At 36.7% G+C, this 25592-nt stretch overlaps 1 protein-coding gene across 6 annotated transcripts in view; it reads left to right on the top strand.

Annotated features, from left to right (window-relative positions):
* The window catches only part of TAF1B (TATA-box binding protein associated factor, RNA polymerase I subunit B), a 49455-nt gene extending 23863 nt beyond the window's left edge, over positions 1-25592 (top strand). For 5 of the 6 annotated variants that reach the window (XM_074861575.1, XM_074861573.1, XM_074861576.1 and 2 more), the window contains 7 exons: positions 12207-12354; positions 14467-14644; positions 14949-14995; positions 17741-17831; positions 18279-18349; positions 20513-20738; positions 24916-25592. In XM_074861575.1, the coding sequence (XP_074717676.1) occupies positions 12207-12354; positions 14467-14644; positions 14949-14995; positions 17741-17831; positions 18279-18349; positions 20513-20738; positions 24916-25108 (954 nt within the window). In that variant the 3' untranslated portion in view covers positions 25109-25592. Of the gene's footprint in view, positions 1-12206; positions 12355-14466; positions 14645-14948; positions 14996-17740; positions 17832-18278; positions 18350-20512; positions 20739-22798; positions 22876-24915 lie in introns of all 6 variants that reach the window. The other variant, XM_074861574.1, reaches the window with a different exon arrangement.

The raw sequence follows: 25592 nt of genomic DNA, 5'->3' as shown, positions 1-25592 counted from the left end.
CTGCTCATACCTGCCTTTCTCCGAATGTAGAGCCGAGGGCTAGATATTCTGGGCAAATGCTAAGCTTATATGGCATAAGCTTATATGAAGCTGTAATATTGACCACTGAAGATCCTTAGAAATCTCATGATGACTGTTTTTAGTATCACTAAAAATATAGGTATTTGTCCCACTCTTCAGGCTAATGCTTCCCTCAGGTTTGCTGGTATCGTTCCTTGATTTGTACCCTAAATTGGATGCAGTGTAGCAAAGTGCTTTTATACAGCAAATATTATTTCATTCTTTGTGATTGTTTTGTATCAAAGATGCTATTTATGGTACTATAATTTAATCAATTTAAAAGCAGAAGGATTAGCATTTGATTCATTACAGAGTTTGGGTATGTGAATAGAAGTTTATAAACTTGACAGTATTTCTTAAGTACCCGTGTTTCTTTAGTTGTGGGTGTGGATTTAGTCTCCTAATTATAGTACTCTTCTAGGAGGGGCACATGAAGTGAATCACTGTTCTAGGGCTTTATGTTTTTTTGTCCCACTGTCTAAGGAGGAGTGAAATTCCTCTGTATACTTTTGTATTCTGTATATTGCATGAGGTCACTGTACTGAAATTCTTGCTGTGGAAGTGATTTATACCATTTGGTGACTGCTTTGATATTGCTAATTTGATAGGTGACAACAACGCATTCTCTAAACTGACATTACAGCTTTGAATGCTGATATGTTAAATCATTTTCTAGTCTGAAGATGGTGTTTAAAATAAAATGGTCTGCTGACCATTTTTAATGAGTGAACCTTGTAGGAAAAAGTAAAATGCGTATCATCGATGAAGTAAAGACTACCTATACTTGCACAAGGGATTTTTAAAAAGTAATGATAATTTTAAACAAAAAATCCCAAAGTATACTTACAAATTGCTTAGTCTTCATCATTCTATTCAGTCTTGTTTTTTCACTTTTGTTCTCTTCTTTCTTGGTAGGATTCTTAATCCTATGTAATGAGCAGTTTTGAAAAAAATGCTCCCCTCTTGATTGGTTTTATTGGGGGAGGAAAAAAAGAATAAAAGGCAGGCAAACCTCCATGCTGCGTCTACTGAAATATATAATCTCTGAGCTTCACAGTTATGAGAATACAAATGGAGCAAAACCAGCTTGAAATTTCTCAGATTTTCTTCCTGTCCGATAGTTGACTTAAAAAAATATCTTGAGTCTATTTGGAGAAAATAGTAGTAAGTAAAGAAAATTGAAAGAAAAGTGAAAGACAGTACAGTATAAGTTTTGGGGTTTTTGTATGGTGGCAATACAGCAGGTAAGCATTACATGTTAGTTTTTGGTTTTCTTCTAAAAAAGATTGTAATTCATTGACCCATGAGTTGCTATTAAAACACACAGATACACTTTTTTTCGCACCCATGTCTGGTTTGTGTCTAAGCACACCCATGAAGTACATGTCAATCAACAGATTTGTCCGTGCTATTACATTTGTTAAATATGAAATTATTTTATTTTTTAAAGAATACATTTTGCAGCTGGTGTTATCAATGCTATTATGTTCATGTACCAGCCTTAGTTTAAATATCTCTGTGATCTTAATTATACAGGTTTCTGTAATGCCTTCATGATGCCGTTTCGAACATGGAGTTGTTGTAGCCCAGATACATTGGAATTATTTTCTAATAACTCCTGACTTCTAGTAAAGGGATAGAGATCAAAACAACTTTATGTTAATGTATAAATCTGTTATGCACCCAGATCTTAAATACTATATTATATACTATACTACAGAGAAGCTGTGGATGGCCCCTCCCTGGAAGTGTTCAAGGCCAGGTTGGACGGGGCTTTGAGCAACCTGATCTAGTGGAAGGTGTCCCTGCCCATGGCAGGGGAGTTGGAACTAGATGATCTTTAAGGTCCCTTCCAACCCAAATTGTTATGATTCTTCCAATACAAAGATTAGGAGGTATCAGAAAAGGTTGCTGGTCCGCAGTTTCAGAATCAAACAGCAGGAAGTGTGACTTCCTGTGTTTTGTGGGTAACTGGTGAAACTCCCTGTGTTAGGATGTTCTGGATGTTCAAAGGGCCAGATAATGACAGGACAAATGCCATGAAGAAAAAGGGATCTGGAACTAAAAAATGCAGAGATCTCACTGCTGACTCGGCCACAAATGCTATGAAGCTGCACAGACATTTACTAGTGTTGTTGTGGCTTGCTTGGTTCATAAATTCCTCCTTACACATCTCTCTTGCTCGCTGCGGGATGCAAGGCTAAATATATCTCTTTGGATTGATGTGGTACAGCCACTTTTTTTTTTGTTCTGGGATTTCAGTTAGGGTTTCGGTTTGTGGCTTTGGTGTTCTGGGAAGACTTTTTTTAAGATTGTAAAACTTCATTTTTCATTAACTAGTTATCTCACAACAACTCTTTTTAAAGTCATAATTCAAGCCTTTAAGTTAGGTGAACTAAATAGCGTCCTTTAAAATTTCAGATTTAGAGATCTGGGGATGTTTCTTATTCAACTTGAAAAATGTTGAGGAATGATTAAATGGTAAAACTATGCAAAATCATAGCTTGGAAGGGGTATCTCTAGCTTATAGCAAAGAATCCTAAGCAGTGAAAACTACACAGTTTTCTTAAGCAAAAACTGCTTTTTGAAAAAAGATTTTGCATGCTTATATTTTTCCAGTGATCCTTTGGTTTGTTTTGGTGGAGGAACTAAAGAAATGGCTTGTTTAAAAACTCACAATGTAAAATTTCTTACTGTTGAGTAGTAGTGATGATCCCAATGCCAGGAGAAAGAATGAACGCTTGCAAGAAGTCCAGCCTAGAAATGAGGCAAGAGGAGAAACGTGAAAAGCCATGTAAGAGTAAATAAATTCTAGGTCATGGAGGAGCCATCCTGGAATGGCAGAGATGGCAGCTTAAGACTTTTTGCAGTTTACCTGTAATATTTCTAAACAGCTCTCAGTTCTGTGCAATTCTGGTTTGGCCCTAAAAATAAGCACAGGTCGTGGATTTGTGAACAGATTAAGTTAATACTATCTTCTTTTCATGTCTTTGAATAGCGATTAAGGTTTTAAAGTTAAGCATACGGAATTTAGGAATTACTGGAATGAATTTGCTTTTAGCTGAGACAGATGTATAAGTGCGCTAGGGTGTAGTCATTAATCATGTCATCTCATATTGTTTCTAAACCAAGATAGCATCTTAGTTTAGCATGCGGAAAGTAGTGAGCTGCTCTGTATATCTCTTCCTTTTCTTCATTTAATGTGGGAGTTTAAGCCTGCATTAGTGCTTACCATGTGAAGCCAGCACAGTTGCAGAATATTTGGTTCTTTCTGTTCTTTTGATGCTGGTCATTCCCCCTTGTCACACAACGGTTGGCTGTTCCTCCAGGGCTGGGCTCTCTGGGTGGTGTTGTGATGCTCTATCATAAGGTGGAAAACTGGGACAAAGAGACCTGCCTGAGGCAATGGGTGGGTTTGTGGCACCATCATGAGGTAACCTGAGTATTTCCTAAATCTTGTAAAGTTGTCCCTGTATTTTTTTTTTGTTTTGTTTTCACACTGTCTTTTCAAAAGGATTTCATATCACTTAATAATCTGTTACTGACTAATACCCATGTCTTCAAGTTATCACGTGGCTCATAGGAAGCTGCTGCTGTTTGGGTTGTATCACACTCCAGATTTTGGTGGATTGCATATTTATATTTTAGTTTGGGTCTGAGTCAAACAATTCCTGATTAAATCTATTAATAAACTCATGAATGCAGGTAAAAACGTTTGCTGTTTTCTCCCAGAATGTTCAGACTGGAATGACAATGGCTTTCTGCTTCCCTGGAAAGTGTATCCACCAGACTGGCTTTTAGACATGTTCCTCTTTTTGCTGAGGTCCTTTTCTCAAAACATTCAAGGTTCCTGACTAAAATTTGAATGAGCTTAATTGCCATATGATTTTTTTTTTTTTTTAAGTGGTAACTATTTAAAGAATTCAAATTAAGATAGAAGCTGGTCATTCTTGTTTATTTTAAAAAAATCTTCTAAGAGGTATAAAATTCTAGCCATACAAATTCTGCTAATCAGTTATGCCGCTTTTACTTTCCAGAACAAGCAGCGATTCCTGCTTTGGTCTGCTGGTGTTTTGAGGTACTTTGTAATCTTAGTTTTGTTGGGGGTGGGTGTCTTTCTATTTTATCTACTTTTTATACATTTTAACAGGTGCATGCAGTACTTGTTCAGGATAGAAAGTAGTGCAGAATGAAAAGAAGTAAGGGTGAGGCTTTTATTTGAAATAAAAAAAAAACAACAGCTGAGGAGGAAGTTCACTGCTGAAAGGGTTATTGTAATCAAGTTTATCATGGGAGCTTGCTGTTGTGTAACAGAAACTCTAGCTTGTCCATACCTGTCTTTAAGCATTACTTAATGAAGAAAGAAAACAAACGTACCAAAATATTTATGAAATTCAATAGAATTTGTTCCCAAACTCTTGCATTTCAATACATTATGACAGTTCAGCTCCTTATTGGATTACTGTCTCCATTTGTAGAAAGATGAAATTTTTTAGAAAAGTGATATTTGTCAGAGTTAGCTTGTGAGCATGAACAGGCTAACACTCAAGCACATGTCTCTCTTGGTTTAATAATATTGAAACTCATTTATTCAAAAACCACTTTAGCCAGGAATCATATAATGAAAAAGATGTCTTCCTCTGAAAGTAGCCTGTTAAAAGGTCTGCCATGCACCCAACAAAAATTTTTTTAAAACAGTTTTTTTATTTTCCTAATAAAGGAGTACTGGATGTACATCTGTACTGGATGTTCATTTCGCTTTTTCTCTTGTGTGTGGGTTGCTGGCTCATCCACATGCCATCTTGAATTCTTCAGTAAAAACTGCCTGTGTCAATGTAATGTAGTCTAGTATCCTAGCACACCTAGATTTTTTGTCTCAAAAATGCACAAACATTGTTTATTGAGTCATCTTCTAAAATTATTTTCTTGTTCTATACAGAGATCCTTCTCACTTCCTCTGCAACAATAATCAGGAGTAATTTGGGATTTTAAGATATAGTAGATGTTTCAGCTGAAACAGTTATCAAAAGAGGGAGCAAGAGGGAGGCTGCCAGTGTGATTTCTATGATTTTGAAATGGTATCTTGAATTTTTTTTCTTTTTTCCTCTGCCCATTTGTTGCCGGGCAGGTAACTTTGGACAACCTGTTTGCCTGTTTTCAAGGTGGACAAATTGATTTAATTTTCCTGTCTTAACCTTTCAGTTATCCTTTCTGCTCGATGTCAGGCTTGTAAAGCAGCAACTTTAATCATGGGCTTGGTCTCTATGTCTTTTCTGGTGAAAGAAGTCTCACAAACTGTGTATTTCTTAGCAGTTATCTAAATGGAGTTGTAGCAGTTTCACCCGTCTTTGTTCTTCTTGTCATTTGCTTCCCTTTTAATAATTCCAGGCACACCCTCTCACTGTTACATCAGCATCTGTATGTGATTCATGGATGTCAGGGTTTGAAGAAATTTATCCATTCATTTAGTCCACATAAAAGTGTCTGCACCGAGTCAGACTCAAGGCTCATTATATCTGGTCTGGTCTTCTGTTTCTGATTGTGACCTAGGAAAGGATGTAGGAGCAGGATGCAGCGGTACTCCCCAGTGTACTTTAACATTTGCCAGCAATTCACAAGTCTGGGACATTTCTATACAGCACTGATAAGAGTGCTTACAATGTCATAGAATCATAGAATGGTTTGGGTTGGAAGGGGCTTTTAAAGATTCCCTTTAAACGTTGCATGTCTTTTCTGTATACCCTTACGCTCTGACAAAGAAGGTGTTAATGAAGAGACTACACAGAATCTAACTGTGCAACAAAGTTGACTACATTAGTTTTTTTCCAGATAGGTTAGATGGCAAAAACGTTTTAATGAGTGTTGCTTATTTTTTAAAGTTTGTATTCATAATAATATGCAGTGTTAAAGTACATTTAATTTGTGTGGGATGGCTGTTGCATTAGTTTGCTGCTGTTCCAGGTGGGATGGTGATGGTCCCTGAGAGGTAGATGGAGGTTAGACAAGGGGGAAAAAATGTTATTTAAAACATACACATCAGCAAGATTCATTGGTGTTTCTGTGGGAGAATTGGTAGTTCTGTGAGGGTACACAAAAAACACACACAAGAAAATTATTAGTAATCTAGGACCTTAGGCTAGCTGACCACATTAAGGATCCAGTATGTAACAATTGGTTCACAAGGTCATTTCACTAAGTTTTAAATACTAATTTGGGTGTAAATTTCACAGCTGATACAGTTATTGTCTTTACTGCCAATTCTTTTATGTAACCTGCATACACTGTGGCTGGCATCATCCCTCATCAGGCTTATGCTGCAGATGACCAGATATACCTGAACAGTTGAGCAGCAGAAGCAAAGTAAGGTGAATCAGGCTCCATAGAGCACTTGACTGCTGTGCCCGTTGTTGGTGCCTAATTTTACATCACATACATTTAAACCTAGCTTGGGTTCCTGCAAATGTGTTTCAGTGCAGGCTGCATTCATAGATGTTTACACACATGAGGGCATCCATTTGATTTATTATTTTTAGAATAAATATATTTTGTTTTATGGATATGCCTTGCTTTATGCAAGGATTGAACCAAAATTCTGGATTGTGTTGCAAAAACCCCTTCTTCAACTCTGCTAACCTGATGTTTTCCAAACCTTCAAGTTAAATTGCTTGCTTAGTTCATTTCCTGAGGAGTTTGGTATACTCTTTTTCACACTTGGTCTAGGCTGAATTTGTCACCTTAAAAATGATGAAGGTTTTTAGATAATTGCAAGCGTATCCAAACTCTATAAGTCAAAGATTCCCAGAGACCTAAAAAAGCCGATAATGAAAAAATGAAGTCAGATCTTATTAGATTCCAGTATTAAATGGTCATTAAAAGAATCCCTGGGTAAAGATGGCTGCTGCTGAACTTGAGCAGCACAGGTGAAGGTAGAGCCTTAGAGAACGTGCAGCCATGGGAAGAAAGGGTCCCTGGGATGGAAATTCACAGGTAGAAGGATGACAAGGAAGGGAACTGTTCTGCAAAAAAAATACTGAACAGGAGAGGAGGATGGAGGTGGAAAAATATAAAAGGGAGAATTTAAAACTACTCTATAATTAATTATTTTCAGAAAGGATAGAACATTATCACAATAAAATAAACTGAACTGTGAATATATAAGTAATGTCTGCTGGGATATTGTCCTGCTACAGGAGAAGGAAATGGCCTATACAGTCATCTAAGAAGAGAGTCAGTCAGACCACATTTAAAGCAAGAAGCTACGGAGCCTGTAAATTAATCTAGAAAGCCAGCCAGTGCATACTGTTTTGTGCTTGTTGATCAGCAACATTCTGATACTGTCCAAACAAGTAGGAGAGGCTGCAATCTTGGCTTACCCAAAACAATTACCTGTTACTGTGATCTGATTATCATGCTAATAGTTTGGCTCACTGCTTCTGAAAACCAGCTTGTTCTTTTCTAATACAGGTGAAAAATTCTATGTACCTTTGAAAGATAAAGGCAACCTATTTAAATAGTCTAATGAATATTTATCATCATGGAAATCTTGTTCTAGACACTTCTTCACCAACTCAACAGTGTGTATTTTGTTCTCCTATGCTCAGCTGAAGTCGGGGGGTGGGGGTGAGAAAAGAAAAAAGTATCCTCAAGTAGTACTCATCTTCTGTACTGTTTTCTGGAGAAGACCTGAAGCTAACTTATTTGTCACATGTGGGCATAAGATACAAAGATTTTAAAGACAAAGCTGTTAAGAAAAGTTCTCAGTAACCTCTGTACCCAATTTAGACAAGTTATAGACCCTGTCAGTGTTGTTGATCAGTCTTGAAAAAATCCCAGCTTGCGAAACACCTGAAAAGGCTAGCAGGTGGCATAACTTTAAAAGGATTTTCTGTCAGTCTTCCTGAAATTAAGTGCCCTGAAGGGTTTGTAAGTGAATTTTATATGTAAAGTATTTCCCAGGTTCTCGAAACAAGGTGAGAGCTCAGTAACTTCATGTGCTGATGGACAGGGGAGTTGTCCTAATATTTAACACAGAAATACATCTGGAAAATATGTAACGCCAAATTTTTTAATTTATGATTGGATAAGTGAAAGTTATACTTGGAGAGCATGTGAAGTATGATCTAACACTGTCCTCTCTTGTCCAAGTACTCCTCCCTTGGGGTTTAATCATGGGGTGCTGGAGGCAGAGTTTTTTCACCCGAAGGAGGGAGGCTCCAGCTCTGGATCTTGCTTTCCTAGTGGATTTGCTGGTTGACTTTCAGTGCAACTTGTTTTATCAGGTTCTTTTCTTCTGGCAGAGATACATAGCTAGGTAGAAGGTGATAACTTTTATTAATTTTGATGCTGCTTGTTTGCTGTATCTTGCTTTTTCTTAATATTGTCCTAACATTTGCTACGTTGGTGGTGTGGAATTTGGTTGTTCTTTCTCTTTTAACCCTCCCAGTATGTATGGAGCTCCACAGAATAAGAGACTTACTGTATGAACTCACAGCTCCTTCAGAATTAGACAAGAGTATGAACAGGGTATGTAGTGACCGGTGAAAATTATCTGTGCTTGATTACTGAAGTAAGTCTGCAGTCTCTTCAGTCCTCAATCTTTCAGCCTTCAGCCCTTTGCCATGATGTGTCCTACTGAGACATGATCTTGTGTTGGATCCAGTTTATGCTTGCAGTTTACAGTTGAAGAAATTACTGCGTACTCCTGGAGGCATGGTGTTCAGTTCAACTTGCTTTGTCATGACTCAGCGCTGTGTTGTAGAAACATGAGTACTACAGTGAATGTTTTTGAGTTTAGGGGGTTAAGCCCTGGAAAGTAGCAATTGATTTGGTTGATCTTTATGGTGGATTAGTATGCCCTTCCTCGATCTGCACGTCCCAGTTGTGTTTATATCTCTTTATGAACACACATCAACTAAGAACACTTTTTGTCTGTTAACACTCTTTTTAAAATAAGCCAAGTGATAGCTTTTGGTATTAATTTCTACTTGTAGTTTTTACACCACTTGTGTTTGCTCTTCAAAAAAAAAAAAAAAAGACAGCATCAGTTGTCATTGTAAAGCAGTGTTTTCTATCCATTTTGAAAAAGAACCAAATCCCCTTCTCTAAATTGCAAACAAAAGCTCTGAAACAAGTCAGTGTTGGACATAAGAAGGAAGGGATGATTCACTAGTACCTAGGATAGGAAAACTGCTTATCCTGATACAATGAGAGAAGCTCAGGTATGAAGTGATAGAGGTGTCTACCTCGAGTCCTCCAATTAAGAGCTATATTCCATAAACTACCTTTGTGTTAAATTAGACTGTTCAGATAACTTCACTGGTGATAGTTTAATGTTTGAGAATGGGAATGCTTCAAATGACTGAATTCCCAGTGTCTTAATTTATTTTCATCTGTGATAGATTAATAAGCAGCTACTAATTCCACTGCTTTCCATTAAATGGAAAAATGTGTTTCCTTTATGTCTAATAAGGAATGGTATGCGTTTATTTGAATTATCTGGGACTTTAATTTTTCTCCAGATATGCTCAAGAGAAGTTACATGAGATTCAGGTTTTGTTCCAAGATTGTTTTGGTATTCAATTTAGCACTGCTTTTTAAGAGGAATGGAAAGTATTGTGAGCCTGGTCTTCTGTAGAAGTCTGGTAATGCGTGTTTTTCTTGTTTCTCAAGATAGATCCCTAGCAGTCTAAGCCAATTTTTAACACTGTTTAGAAAATATAATTAATATGATACAACTTCCTAACTGTTAGAAAAAGTTGCATGTGTAATAGTAAATGACAGCAGAATTGCTCATTTGTTTAAGCATGTGTTCACGCAGTTACGCAAGTCTGAACTTCAGTCTGAGGGGAGATCATTTAAAAAAAGAAAAGAAATGTTGGCAATCATTCAAAACAATAAAATTTGAGCATTGGGTACATAACTTACATTAAAATAGATGAAGCCAAGTGATTGAATAAACCCACATTTTTTCAGTCTTGTTGTAAACATGATTGCTCTGGTTTTAATCTGGTCTATAAAAAAAACCAGAAGCCTGAATTCACTCTTGTTCAGGAAAGTTTTGAACCTGTGCACAAAGTGTAAACCCCTGCTAAATTCCTAATAAAGTTACCTTATGCACAAATTGACTTGATAAAATATGAGTACATAATAAAGTGCTCTGCTGAATTAGAACCACGAACTAAGTAGAAAAAGCATTGCTTTTTATACATTTAAAGTGGTAAAGTAGCCTGAACAGCTGAAAGTTATTGCTTTAAAAGGTAAATTCAAGTAATAATTTCAAATATAGAAAGTTAAGAATGTTTAATGAAACAGTTCGGGTATTAAGAAATGAGGGTCAAATCTTACAGTCTATACTTACACAAACTTCAGGTCCCGCTGAGTTCATTATGAATAAGCATGTCAAAATCTGTCTGTAAGTTATATTCGTCTAGCAGGAAACCATCAGTAGAAATTGGGAGAACTTTCTTCATGCAGTCAATAGTTTTGAAAAGAGAATTGCAGATTTATTTTAATGAATAAATGTGCAAATATGGAATTAATTTTTTCAAAAAAATGAAATTATAGTAAAGACTCTGTGCAAAGGTTCCAGAGAATGTGGGCCTGCTGCTGAATGGGAATGAGGACATGATCACAAGGACTAAGGAGAAGGCTAGTGTGATGAATGCCTTTTTTGCCTCACTCTTTGCTGATAAAAGTGGCCTTTAGCAATCCCAGGTCCTTGAAACCAGTGGGAAAGTCTAGGGGAAGGCAGACTTACCCCTGGTGGAGAAGGAGCAGGTTAGGGAATACATAAACAAACTGGATGTAAGGAGGTTCACAGTCCATGATGGAATACTGCCACAAGTGCTGAGGGAGCTGGCTGGTGTCATCGCAAGGTCGCTGTCAATAACTTCTGAAAAGTCATGGGGAAGTTTCTTGAGGACTGAAAGGAAGCAAACATCACCCTTGTCTTCAAGAAGGGCAGGAAGGAGGATCTGGGGAGCTAAAGGCCTGTCAGCCTCATATTGATCACATTCTTGTTGATAAATAAGATAAATAAATACATAAATATGCATTGCAAAATAACGATAGACATCAGCACATGCTGGGAGGCTGACTGGCTGGAAAGCAGCTTTTCAGAGAAGGCCCTGGGAGTTCTGGTGGAGAAGATGCTGTGAAGGTGAATGTGAACCAGCAACGTGCACTTGGGGCAAAGACCACCAACATCATCCTGGGCTGCATTAGGCAGAGCTTGCCAGCAGATGAAGGGAGGTGATCCTTCCTCTCAGCACTGGCAAGACAGACCTGGAGTGCTGGGCCCAGTTCTGGACTCCCCAGTATAAAGGAGATATGGATGTAGTGGGGTGAGTCCAGTAAAAGGCCATGAAGATCATGGAGTGGAGCATCTGACAAACAAGGGGAGGCTGAGAGAGCTGGACTGTTCAACCTGGCGATGGAGAAGAGCAGACTCAGGGCGGGTATGATGTGATACCTTCAAGAAGGGTGCGAAGGAGGAAAACCGGATCCTTTTTAGTGGTATCCAGTGATGGGATGAGGGGAAATGGCACAAACTGAAATACAAGAAATTCCATTTAAGCATAAGGAAAAACTTGTACAGTAAGAATGGTGAAACACTGGAACAGATTTCCCACAGACCTTGTGGAGCTGCCATCTGTGGATTCAAAATCCAAGTGGACGTGGTCCTGGGCAGCCTGCTCTAGCTGATCCAAGCAGGGGCTTGGACCCAGTGTTCTTGAGTAGTCCCTGTCAACTTCCACCCTTCTGTGTTCTGTGATCTCTTTGCTCTGTAGAGAGTTGACCCTCAGTTGAACCTGTTTTTTTTTTTCCAGTGCTCTTTCAATTTTGCAGCATCTGGAGACATACTGATCACTTCACCAAAAAGGTAGTGGGGTGGTTGCAGGTCTGAAGCAACTTTCTATTTGTTCCTTACATATGTCACAGGCTTTACAACCGGCACATGTTTCTCTTTGAAATACTACAGTCTGGCTCCATCCTTGCATATGTGTTTAGTCATAGAGAGTGCTAAAAGAGTCTATAAATAATTTTGTATTAAATAATACAGGATTTAACATCGATAACTAATTTAAAATCATTAACAAATATGGTAGTAGAGCAAATGTGTAACACCCTCTAACCCTGTGTTTCAGTCGTGGCCTTCATATGAAGAAGTGTTCAACAAAATGCATGAGCTTGCAGCGTTTTTAGACCTGCCTCGTTTTCCAGATATAACAGACAGCTGCTTTCTTCATCCAGACATGCTGTGCATGAAGTACTTGATGGAAGCAAATTTACCTGGTAAATATTTTCCCAAACCCAAACTGATAAAATTTTTCTTTGGTTTATTAAACTCTAGCAAAAAGGCTTGAATTACTACTTTAAAAGTTCCTCCTCTTTTCCTTCTAATTTATACCCATTTAAGCTTGAACCAAAAGATAATTTCTATAGAAAGCAGCTTCATTAAACATTTAGAGTATGTATTATAGGCCCAGATATGCAGGAGCACTCTGGTGTTGGCTCTCTAAGGCTGTGGAGTGGATACTTCAAGTCTTTCAGTATCCATGTGAACTAAGAGGCACTAGTTGAATTCATGTGATGTATTAACTTTAGCTAAATGATTCATGAAGTTGGGACCTGATGACTTAGCACTGGAATTGTCTCATATAATATTGAGGGTATATTCTATAATACTGCATATTAGCATTAATTTTAATATTAACAGGTGATGCTGTGTGACAAATCAGCTGCTGTCATTTCCAGTTTAGTTTTGAAATCGTATATTGCATAAATATTAAATATTTTTGTTTATCTTAAAATTAAGTCTTGAATATTGAATTGCCAAAGAAGGACGAATAAGTCCTACTATGTCAACTGTCTGTTGGGCTACCATACTTTCTATCAACTACCACTGTTACTGAAGATGAGTTATGCAGATAAATAGCCTGTACATTAATATTATTTTTTTTCCTCAAAGCATTGCAACAGTTAATAGTTTGGGGGGTTTATTGTCTTATTTTGCAACTAGTGACATTGAATACAGCTACTTGGCTTTTCTGTTTACTCACAGTTGAATGAGGAGAAGATAACCAACAGATTTAGGGCTAAAATTTCAGAGTAGAAATTCTGATTTTGTAGTTTTACACCTGTGTTGTCATTCTATAGAGGATTATATTATTTTTCAGATTTTGAAGTATCAATTGAATCAAAGAAAAAGCTAGAAATGTGGCATTTTCAGATTTATTAGAGAAATACAATGCTAAGTACTTTTTGAAAATTACTGTAGAAGAAGAATGTATTGTCCTTTACTTTTTCCTTGCAACTAAGCTTTTTGTCATGTAGAAGCATTTTTTTACACATTGAAAAAGGACAACTGTTGTTGTCTAAACTCCTAAAAAAATAATGCAAGCAATGAATTGGCAGTGTTTCTTAGGACACTAAATACTAATGAGAAGGCCATTTTAAGTATCTGAAATAAAAGAAAATATACTGACAGTATTTATAAGAAAATTTGGTTTCCAGATTTTGTTTTAACTTTTACTGTTATATACAAGAGGATTAAAAATTAGTTCCTACTGAACTCTTCATAAGCAGCAAGTGAATATAAAATATAGCTGGATTAAGGTTGTACTTAGTCATTTGTTGCTAACCTTTGTGGAATCTGATGGTGATGTAATCAACTCCTGTATTTCTTGCTGAACAGGAAAGGCGAGAAATTTGGGGGATTTGTATCCATGAAAAATAAGCATAGAGTAATAGACTATATAGATATCATACTACTGCTTTTGGAGCTGTAGTTGTATCTTTTTGACATAACTTGCGCTAGTGGGTGAGATTAGGCTTTACAGCGTAAAGCCAGTTTTAACCTGGGCTGGGATTGTCTGTACCTCAGCCAGGTTCTGTCAGGGTAGCAGCAAGCGCTGCCCTGCCATAATTAGGCTGCTGTTCATACCCAACTAGCTTCTGTAAAACTAGCCCCTGTCCTCTCTGCAGTAGTGAATCCATCCTTGCATGGGTGTTTAGTCAACGTGCGGAAAAAAATTTGTGACAAGTTTTTGGCATTTGGGTTTTTTTGAAACTATATGTAGATTTAAGATAGGCTTTCCCACAACAATGTTCAGGGTGATCTAACAAGATCCTTCGAGCAACATCAAAACAGTATTAATAATGTGATTTATTTTTTTCTCCATGCGAATATATGAGTCATGACTGTTTTCCATGTACACACAGTGAAGGTTGCCTAGTATTTTTAAAAATACCCAAAAATACTTCTCAGCCTGAAAAAAATTGCTGTCTCATGGTCCTAAAAGACCTAAGCATTGTTTTCCTCAAATGACCAACATATTTGCACTGTAAAAGTACTTCTAGCTTGTCTCAACATACTCATTTTATATTTGTATTTACATTAATCAGATGAAATGCATAATTGGACTTGTCGAGTGGTGAAAAAGACCTGTATTGGAGAAGTGGATTTCCTGACTCTCGTGCCTGGAAATAAGTCAACAAGAAAAGTGAAATACGATGTTCTTGCTGCAGCAGTTATTGTAGTTGTGCTCAAATTATTGTTTTTATTAGATGATAAATATGAATGGTAAGTGTACAGGCAAATCTGTAACAAAGCCCAAATTTCAAATAGTGCAGATTATTGTCTTGGATCATTCTTTCTTTAGTAATATTAAATTTATAGTACTTGAATTTCAATGAAGTTCAGTAGCATAAAACATAGACCTGAAGGCATGTTAGACATTAAATATTACTTATTTTTAAAAATCATCAGTTTGAATCTGAAACTTGGAATAAAATTAGAGTGTAATTCTTGTCAGTTGGATTTGAATTTCACATGAAAAGTGCAGTATTTGGATCTATAAAATAGCCTGATTTTTTTTTTTCTTCAGGTTACTTTCAGACTTTGCTCAAGAAAGAAATAAAAATAACAAAGAAGGTACATAAATATTCTAATAGAAGCAGTCTTATGATTTTGTAAATGAAATAACTTTGTAATCAGACTTAGAAAGTCTTATTGATCATTAAAATGTGTTTTTGTCATTTATTCTTTTAGGGCAATTCTTTATTCAAAGAAAACAGTAGATTCTGTTCAAGTAAAATCGTCTCAATTTACCTGCGTGATTGTTATTGTACTGGATAGGGGAATTTGGTACACATTTTGCTAAGCACCTTTCTGCTTCTCCTTGTGCATGTTTGCCTCGTGTTTTAGAATTTTATGCATGCTAGGTGAAGATGAATGGATAGGCAGTAAAGAGGGAATGCACTTTGATCGTAAGTAGCAGATACTTATTAGGGGCATCAAACCACATTTATGATAAAATCCAAACTTGTTTAGTCTTGTTAAATAAAATGTCTTGGTGTGTAACATTTTTCAGATGTAATCTATTTTCTTAGTCCAAATAATCCTGAGAGAGTGTGGAAAAGCTAGCAGCAATTAAGATAGAGAAGATAATGGTGTGAACATGGTTCTTTGAGGGCAGAAAGACCAAATCAAAGATTAGAAATCTTCAGGAAAATGTTCCATGGCCTGATCCAGATCACAGTTGAAGATAAGATCAAAGATATGTTACAGTGGTTTATCTTTTAAGCATCCAGTTTTGGGTCCATTTTGACCCTTCCGTTACTTTTTTTTTTAAATTTAAGTCAATAATAAAATAGATGTTAGCCATGCGGGAGCACAATTACTGCTGTATCTAGAGATAGTCCTCGCTGTTAACTAAAACTGGTAATTCTCATTTTCAAGTGGGTACACAAGCTTATTTTGGATCTTTTTTTTTTCCCCCTTTTCATTTCCCTTGAAAACTTGAGGTACGTAATAGTGACAGGAGTAGAAGTTGTGCAACTGCTTACAAGCTGAGGCTCAAAGTCATTAATGTCTTAATGGGGTTTCTCTCTTATTAACAAGTCTCGTTGCCCTTGGGAATTATCAGCTCATTCTTTGCCCACTTTTTTACTTTAAAATCTGCTGGTGCAAAATGATCCATACGCTCTTTTCTGTTGTCCCTATCCTTAAAATGTTGGGGTGATGGTGAGCAGCTGCGCAGCAGAGCTGATGTGAGAACTTCTGTCAGAGCAATGATTAGTGCCAGAGCTCAAAACTGCCTCTGGCATTTTCCCAAAGTTAGCGTGCTGAAATGAATAATAGTTAATACTGAGTTTTAAGGATCCAGTTTATGGTGACTCTATTGTCAATTTAACTATCTTTTTTCTAGTCTTTTTTTTAATTAAAAAATAGTATTTCAGCGCCTACAGTTTTTCAAGACAGACTGCAAGCTGTACAGTAGATAGTTGTAGTTGCCTAGTGTGTGAATGTATGTTTTATGAACTGCATACATACACAATATGATTTATGTTCAAATAAAACGTGTTTGAGATATATATATATATGAGCATGTGTGTATCACAGAGCTGTGTATTTTCCAGTCAGCTCGGCTATATGAATGAACATCAGGTTAGCAGTACTGGCCAGGTAAACAGTTATTATAGTGTAGCATCATGTCTCTGACGATGGTTTTGTTTGTGACAGATGCTTAATAATTCATAGGAAGTTTAATAAAAATTTCTCCCCCCCAAACTGCCTTCCCAGGAGTTTAGGAGTACTTGCTTAAACCTTTGGGTTTAAGGAGTTCAGAAAAGAAGTTGTATCCACACCTTTGAATTTTAAGAACTTTAAGGGTCTTTCTTCCCTTCATTTGTCTGTTGCTTTTTGAGTCCATCTATATTTCTAGCATCTAAGACATCCTGTGTCAGGATAACCTGAATAGCAAAAATGCAGATAATACAAAACGTATATAAGCTTGATTATAAGAACAGTATATGCACCTTCAAAACAGTTCAAACAGCTACCTGGCAAAGCTAAGCATGATGCAAGCATCGCATGCGGTGCAGCTGGGGTGATGGGGAAATGCAAAGCCTGGTTAATTCACAATGCAGATCATCCACCCACTGGTACTAAGAGTTGCTTATATTTTAAATATATAAATCTGCACCATAGTTCTGTTTGGATTTCTTATACTTACTGTACCCAGCTGGTTTACTTCAGTCCTGTGCCTCTTTGGAGCATCAATGATAAATGTGCTGCTAGAATGCCATATGCCTTAATGTGCTGGTAAATATTTGTTCACATATCAATGAGTGAAGTTCCTGTGCTCAAAAACGTGGGAGACTGATACAAAGTGAATGCAATTGTCTAGTTTATCTTTCCAGCCCTGTAAGGTTTCATGGGTAGTAGGATAGACAGTGGGGAGTTGATGAAACTGTGAAATTTTACATCTGAGCTTGTTTAGATCTTATTTGTTTAAATCTAAGCTTGATGTATAGTTTCATTAATGCCTTGAAGTCAACTTTCAGACAGGTGAAGGCTACTTCACACTGTCGAGATCTAGTTCACTTTGTAGAGAGGAAGTAGTTTCTAGGCTTAACTTTCAGAAAGGAGGGAAAAGGTTTGAATTGTGCTAAATATATGAAATCTATTCTAAGCTAAGGGACCTTTTTGCACTTCTTATGACATGCTGTTCTTTCACTGCATTTCTGCATTTCTCTTTCTTACAGAATGGTAAGATTTCAGGATAGGTTTGTATACGGGTGGAAGACTCGGGGTCTAACTGAATAGAGACCACCTTCTGTGTATTACTCATTTCTTTCACTTGTTCCCAACCTAAAATGTGTATGTTTTATTCAGATGGTCCGTATTTTGAGTTAAAAAAATGGTACAAGGTGCTAAAATGTACCTTGGATGTGGAGCAAAAGAAATTGGATGAAAGAAGAGCCAAGTAAGAAGTTTTAAAGTACTTTTTCTTTAAGGTAGACAGTTTTACATGACATCCTGACCCCCACAGAAAATAAAAGGTTAGGAATTTACTCCACATTTCTATCCATCAAGCTTGGGTGAATAGAGTTATTAAATCCCCCTCTTAATTTTCTATTTACAGTCATAATGTTTATCCAGCATATTAATTAAATGCTCACTTTCTGTGACAAGTAACTTATACAGCTGAACAATTAACTGATTACAGGAAATCTAGGCTTACGTGCCTCAGTTTTCCCACTCTGAAAAAAGACTTGCTAGATGTGTTGGGGAGGCAGTGGCTTTTAATAGCACTAACCATTAGGTTATTTCAATTTTAATTTAATATCTCTAGCAGTATGTGTAAGAAATTACTGTTCTTGTTTGCTCCAGCTTTCCTTTTCTTAACAATTCTTATGTCTCTTACTGGTAGGTATCTGTGGAGATGTGAAAAACCACTGTTTTATTCAGCCAAGAAGAAATCTAAAGTTCTTAAGAGAAGACGTGAGTAAACTTTGCTTCTTCCCAACAGCACAGAAATCTGCTCCAATTTTCCCATCATAGAATATCTGCAGCCCTGACTGTGATAACATTTACATCTTAAAATACTTTCTCTTCTCTTTCATCTCTGGGTACGATTAATGTAGTACTGTTTTACAACCCATGGCTGGAATTCTTCAGACAGACATTTTCCTCATGCTTAACTGAAACTGCCTTTGCCAGTCTTCCTAATGACCTACTGAACCACATCTCAGAATGAGTACTCTGTCCTCACCTTCACTGGTTTGTCAGCTGCCTTTATAGAGCTGTGATCTTTGTGAATTGTTGTTGGTCTTCCATAGCTTTCCTGTCCCTCTTTGTCCTTTACTTTCTCATATCCTTTGGTATGGGTATCCTTTGGTAGACTTTGTGTGTCCCTCTTCTCTCCCACTCCTTCTTTCAGTCTTCTATAGAAAGTGAGGAAGGCTTGCCTGAAGGTGACTTTACTTGAATAGCTAGCTATACATGGTCAAAATGTAGGTACATCTACTTTATTTTAGTAGCTCTAGGAGTACTTATTTACTGGATTTTATGTTGACATAAAAGCAAACAGACAAAACAACAAAACCCCCACTTATCTGGGGAATTATGGAAAACCAGAATTTTATTCAACCAAATTAGATCTGAAGTTCTTCATTCTACATTTTATAGTGTCTTGTAAGCAGCAGATACTTGGAGAGAGATGTTAAGTGTGGTGAGTGATATTCTTCCCTTTATATACTCTTCCAGTTTCTGGAAGTGGCTGGTTCAGGGACTTCTAAAGTTGTATAATCCTATTTGGTTTTAATAACTCATGTTGGATTTCTCTTTCAGGAATGTAATTGGGGTTTTTGAATGTTCTTATTCTCTTCAGAATTCATTAGGGGTGATCCTGCAGTCAAGTTATGTTCCATGGAAAAACATGTTTAGGTTTATTTCAAGCTGATTATTTGCTCAGATGCCCTTTAATTCCTGCATTTATAAGAAAAAGTGATTAATGATTCATTGTTCATAATTTCTGTGGTGCTCTAGATTCCTCTTTTGGCTCTGCTTCTCTTTGAGCTAGAAGAGGACTGCTTAGATTATGGAGCTTTACCAGTGCCTTTGCAAGCAGAAATATCATGTAATGCCATTGTAACTGAGCAAGATTCATCTTAAAACAAATTTAAAATAGTAGAGACAAAGAGTGCTCTAGAAAATTGATGTGCTAGAAACAGGTTTTTAGAAACATTCCTCAGCCTTTGTTTTTGATGGTAGATTTTAGTGTCCTCTTGAAAGGTAAGCTTCCCAGTCCTTGCATTACTTTAGGATGTTTTTCCTGCTTTTTTTCCAGTTTATGAAAGAGTTTATTTAGATACAGGTCATAAAGCAAAGTTGAAGCTCCAACAACAGTGGTTTTCAAACTGCTTTTTATCCTATGGAAACAACGCCCAGGTGGTCATACTGTATGCCCTGATCTATCATCACACCTTCTTTTCCTTCTCAGCCTCGGTTACTTATGAAAGTTTGTCCTTCCTTTACTAGCAGTGGGGAAAGGAGGAGTGGTTTTTCTGTTGGCTTTTTTCCCAGTTGAAATTTGCACTATGGAAAGCTTAACCTTAAATCCATATGTGTATGAAACCAGGCTTCCTTAATTCTGATGCACAGGAAACTACCCAAAAAATCTTAGCCAGTCTGAGAGGTAGCATATGACCAGGTAAATATAGCAAAAGGTGTCCTCGCATGTGTTTTCTAACAACATAAAAATACCAGCAGTATCAAATGGATTTTACAGGTTTTACTTGGAGGAATGCTTTTGGAGTGCCCCACTATTAACATCATTAGGTATGAAAGACATGGTACTTTGAATTATCTTTCAAAATCTTTCCCTAAAACATATGACAGTTGAATTTTAAATAGAGTGGTGGAGAGAACATACAGGCAGACCTTCAAGGTTTTTCCGTATTCCACACAGAGGTTTAAATAAAAAAAAAGAAATTAAGAGAAAGAAATTAAGAGAAAGAAAGAGAGAAAGAGAGAAAAAGAAAGAAAGGAAGAGAAAGAAAGAAAGGCACAAATACCCTATTTCTTCCTGTATTAATCAGCTCTAAACAGTATTCTAATACTTAACACTTTTGCCTTGGTTTTTTTTTGTTTCTATTTGTACAGAAATCGTTGTGAACTTACAAAATCAGTTTGGCAGGCTGTCTGGTTCAGTGCAACCTGCTGAAAAGCCAAATCCTTCAAGTTTTCAGTTAAGTTGGTCTGAAGAAAACACAGATGGGAGTTGTTTTCACGGGCATAGCCTGAAGGGAATTTTGCAAGAAAAACGTGGTTTACTTACAGCCATGAACCCTCGCTATTGGCTGTGTACACTTAAACTATGTAATGAGAAGTAAGTATTCAAATTTGTTAAATACATTTTGGAAAGTTCTCCTGAAAGTAAAGTGCCATATATATATTTTTACAAATGACAAATATGGGGTGTGTACATAGCTATGTATTCACATATAGTTAAAATCATTTGTAGAAAGGGGTGTGTGCGCAATGGTTAGTCTTGGATTGGGAGTAGACAAATTGTAATATGAAGAGTGATCAAAGTGAGCTTTTGAGAAGAGAGGAGATGAGACAAAATCAACAACTAGAGTCACATGGCAAGAGTAGCAGCTAGATACAAATACTCACTTTACATCCTTCTTCATAGTATTTTAGAAAAGACTTGCACCACAGCTCTCCAAAGAGTGGTAAAACAGTTCTATTTCTCTCCCTCAGCCCCCCCAAAAAGTATGGGAAATTAATTTTCTAAATCACTATACTGCTTTTGTGGTGGCTGTAAGCAAAATTAAAGTTTAAATTATCAGTTGGAGTTCAAATAAGCAGGTAATTAATGCCTCTAGAACATACTTTTTAAAAAAATAATTACAAGTGAGAAGGACTTTATCACTATTTCATCTACGCATGTCAGCAATCAACAGTTGTATTTTTTGCCAGCAGAAAAGCTTTTACTTTTCTTTTACTATTCTTTTAAATAAATTTCTTTTACTGGAAAAGTAAAAGAAGAAATATGGGAAAAAAATATTTTGTGCTATCAAGGAAGTTTAATGTCTGTCTTTACTAGAGAACTGTTCCTGAATCCTGCCTTCACAAGTGAAAAGGAACTTTTTTTTCCAGTTAAGGGTATATCAAAACAGTCATGCTATTTATTAGTATACTTATTTTCTTTAAAGGACCTAAGTAGCAAGGAGAACGATAGCCCAACTAATCCAGCCTAGTACAAAGTTATATGGATATTTAAGTATCTGCCTGGTTTGTGTCAAACTTCTCCCTCTTCCTTTAATACCTTCTCCTCTTGCATTAAATTCTGCAAAAATTGGTGAATTTTCTACTTGGTGAGTGCTGGCAGAGGACCATGGCCAGAGACAGAGACCAAAAGCCCTGCTGAGGGAGTGTAGGAGTTCAGTAGCATTTACTCCAAGGAATAGGAAATATCTAAAGTAGTGTTTCTTGTAAACTCCCTGGGTAGTATAGATACAGCTTCTGGATCATACGCCAGATATTGGTTCTGCCATTGGTGGTATCATGAAACCCTAATCCAGAAGAGGAATGTACCAGTGAGTATCAGTGAAAAAGATGAACTTTGCAGATGGCTTGGATTCTCCTGAATTTCTCATGTGTGCAATTGGAGGGTGTTTTCTGGAAAGGAGGTTGGGTTACATTAATGTGAAATGAGATTTCATTAGTGCATTGAATAACATCGTAAATCTTTACCTGGTATATAGTTCTAAACGGCATGCTTAAGAGAGCAATAGCCCCTGCAGAGTCTTGGCAATACACTCCTGATTTTAAAAACATTAAATATTCCCCTTGAAAATAACTGGCTTTTACATGTGTGCAGTCTTTTCTGTCTTTCAGTGGATTTATTTGCTTATCTTTATTTTCCTTTTCACATTGCCTTTCACATATCCACCGTGACAGAAATGGGTTGGAATAATGTAAACACAGTGTTATATTACAAGAGCTTTGGTTGTATGGATTCATTCTTTTGTATGAATAAGAACCTTTTTTTTGAAGGGAGGAGAGGTAATAATCCCTTTACCACAAATTTGCGTAAATCTTATGTACACACTGAATGAGTAGATATTTCAGTGTATGTTTGTGTGAATAATCTTCCATGCAAAATCTGTTTTTAAGCCTACATTTTCATATGTAATATATTAAAATGTTAATGGCAAACTGTCATAGCCTTCATGAAACAAGATTTGAATTTAAATTCTTACCGGTTAAATTTCCCATTATATCATTTGCAATGCAAGTAGTTAATTATACATCTGACACTTACTTAACTTTGGAAAACAACATGTACTCCCTCAGATATGAGGGTTTATCCTATGCAAGTGTGTGTATGTATAATAGAACTAAAAACAAACTTACAAATTTTCTTTCTCTAAAAATCAGCATGGGACTACTGAAATGCTTTAATCCTCGGACTAAAGTATGATTTCAGTGTGGGCAAAGCTGAGATCAGTCAAATGGTTGGTGAAATGCTTTTACATTTTCTTTTCTTTTAAAACTTTCCGTTTTAAACTGGATTCTAAATTGATTTGGTGTGGAAGTCTTCAGGTGATAGGAGTTTTACGGTTGGACTCTATGATCTTAAAGGTCTTTTTCAACCTAAATGATTCTATGTTTCTATATACGATGAGGTATACAGTGTGTGAAAATGTTGAGAAAAATGGATTTCTCTTATTACATCTAAATTTAAAATCGCCTGGATTTTTTTTGTAGCTCTTCAGAGATGCTCTTAGGATAAATAGCACAAAAATAGCACAAAATGGGGCAAAAATGTGCATGTGTTTAGGTACTCTTGTGAAAAGTGTTAACTCCAACTAATCAAATAGGTGCTTTACAGTATTGATGTAATTATGCATTTGCCTCAGAATATACAATATCACTCCCTTGCCCCCCCAGTGAAAAATGAGATTTGACATGTAAATTGTTATAAGAGCTGTAATTGCTGGATCTCAGGGTTGACTAGGACATAGAAAAATGTCTTAATTCATATTAGCCAAAAAATGCAGATTTGGTTCAACCAACATTCCTCAGTGAAGCTTGAATTTAGCCAATGCATTGGGTGGTGGGGTCAGCTAGTTCGTTCTGATGCTGCTGAAATGTCTGATTTAGTTTAGTTTTTGTAAGAAATCACTGGCAGCTTTTGGGGAACATGAGGTAGGGCAGAGGATGGGATGGATGGCGCGAGAGACCTAGTTTCAGGTTTCCAATCTGCCAGACTTCGGGAGGCTTTGAACAAAAACTCCGCTCCCTGAAGTGCAGCTTGCATGGCACTCCAGGACGGGTCCGTCTGTTCCTCCAGTTCAAGGTAAAATGTAAATGTTTGTTGGGCCAGAGGGAGTGAGCAAATGACTCTATAGTCTAGTAATTAGCACGCTTGCCCATAAATTGGGACAGACAGATTCCAGTCCTTGTTCTGGTGAATATTTAAGACCGCTGCTCTGAATCAGACAGAGGGGAAAATTTAAACTCTGCTTCTCTGCATCCCAGGGCAATACCTAGTAAGCTAGAAGATGCATAGGATTTACATGGTAAATAGCACCTGAATCCCCATATCAATGTAAAAGATTTTGTTAAAAATTGAAACAGACGGATTTTATACTATTTTAAATTTAGCACTTTTAATAAAAACGATTTGAGTCTAACCCAGAACAGGGTATTTTTCCAACCAACAAGTTGCTGAACTTCATGTTTACAGAGCTATCTCTGCAGTCTGTCCTCTGTGTCATCTTTGGTTCAGTCTGACACTTGTTACCAGCAAGTCCAGTCTGCTATTTTCATTATATATTTCATCAGTAAAATCACCTAGTAATTTTCATTAATATTTTCACTGTGCAAGCTACAAAATAATTAAGCAGAAGGCTGCTATAGGACTAACTACTTTCTGTCGACCTGGTCAGTGTTTGCCCCAGTGTTTCCTATGTTACTCCATGGACTTTAACTTCACTTTTCTCTCTTGTTTCTAGACAGGTAATTTATATTTAGCACACAAAGGCAATGGACAAGAAATGAATGGGTTATAATCCCATGGCATAGTGTCAGAAAGAGGAGAGTGGACCCTATGGAGAGTGTGGGCACATAGAGAAAATAGCCTGAGGTGTCTGCATTGGATAGTCTTAGAAATTTTAAAAATAGGGTAAGGTAGCCATTTTCACACTTTGCTGCATTTGCTAAAAGCTGGCAGAACAGACGCTCATTCAATTTAGTCCCAAAAGGCAAAGAATGTATTCTTTGCCTGGCTGAGTATGATCCTGATTCAAAGTGCAGGAAGCTATACATCTTTGCCTTTTTACTGTGTGTGTCTTGGTCCAGTCCTCTACTTCAGGGTTTTGCAGGAGTGGATCCCTTCACAGAATCAACATTGTAGACCAGAACTGTGATTTAAGCTGTAGATAAAATGTAGAGTTTTCCTCTAATTACAGTTAAATATATAAATGCTACTAAATACTAACTAAATACATTTGTAATTTAGGGCTTTTTTTTTTAAAAAACTTTCTTTTCAGATTGTGTGGTCACCTGGCTCATTATGGAGAAGCAGACTTTCCCCAGAGTTACCATTTTGTACTAAGATTATTCTCCTTTCTTCTGAGGATAGAGCCCTCTTATATCCATGATGAGGTGTGTATGATAGAACACAAACTTTTTAATAAAAAACTCCGTAAAAAAACAAAATACAAGACAGGCCCAAGGAAGTAAAAAGGCCTAAAAATAACAGTATTAAAACCATGTAAATTAGTTGGTTGGATCCTAAACCATGGTATTGCATCTAAACTTACACTGATCCTTTTGCTTGCATGGAAAATTTTTGCTAAGATAATATTGCTGAGATCTACTACTGTACTTTAGTTGTAGTGTTATTTTATCTACAATTTAAGTCACTGGTTTCCAGCTGGGAAAGTTACCAAGGAAACTGTTTATCACGATTTATTTCTTCAGTTTGTATCAGAGCCAACAGGAAGCTATGAAATCACCATTTTGGGGGCATAATTGTACATACTTTGAGTGTACTGGACAGCATGTTACCATCTAATTACATTGTGAGATTTTGCAATAAAAATATTATCTTTTTTTTACCTACTGTTGTATGACAGCAAATATATTTCTAGAAAGTAATGTTTACTTTGTTTTGAAACAGTGTGTTAACAAATAAAAGGAGCAGTTGGTTGATGTTTTCACTGCA

This window comes from Strix uralensis, chromosome 3 (genome assembly GCF_047716275.1).
Source record: "Strix uralensis isolate ZFMK-TIS-50842 chromosome 3, bStrUra1, whole genome shotgun sequence".
In the NCBI taxonomy this organism is placed as follows: domain Eukaryota; kingdom Metazoa; phylum Chordata; class Aves; order Strigiformes; family Strigidae; genus Strix; species Strix uralensis.
This window is presented reverse-complemented; position numbering and strand designations above follow the sequence as displayed.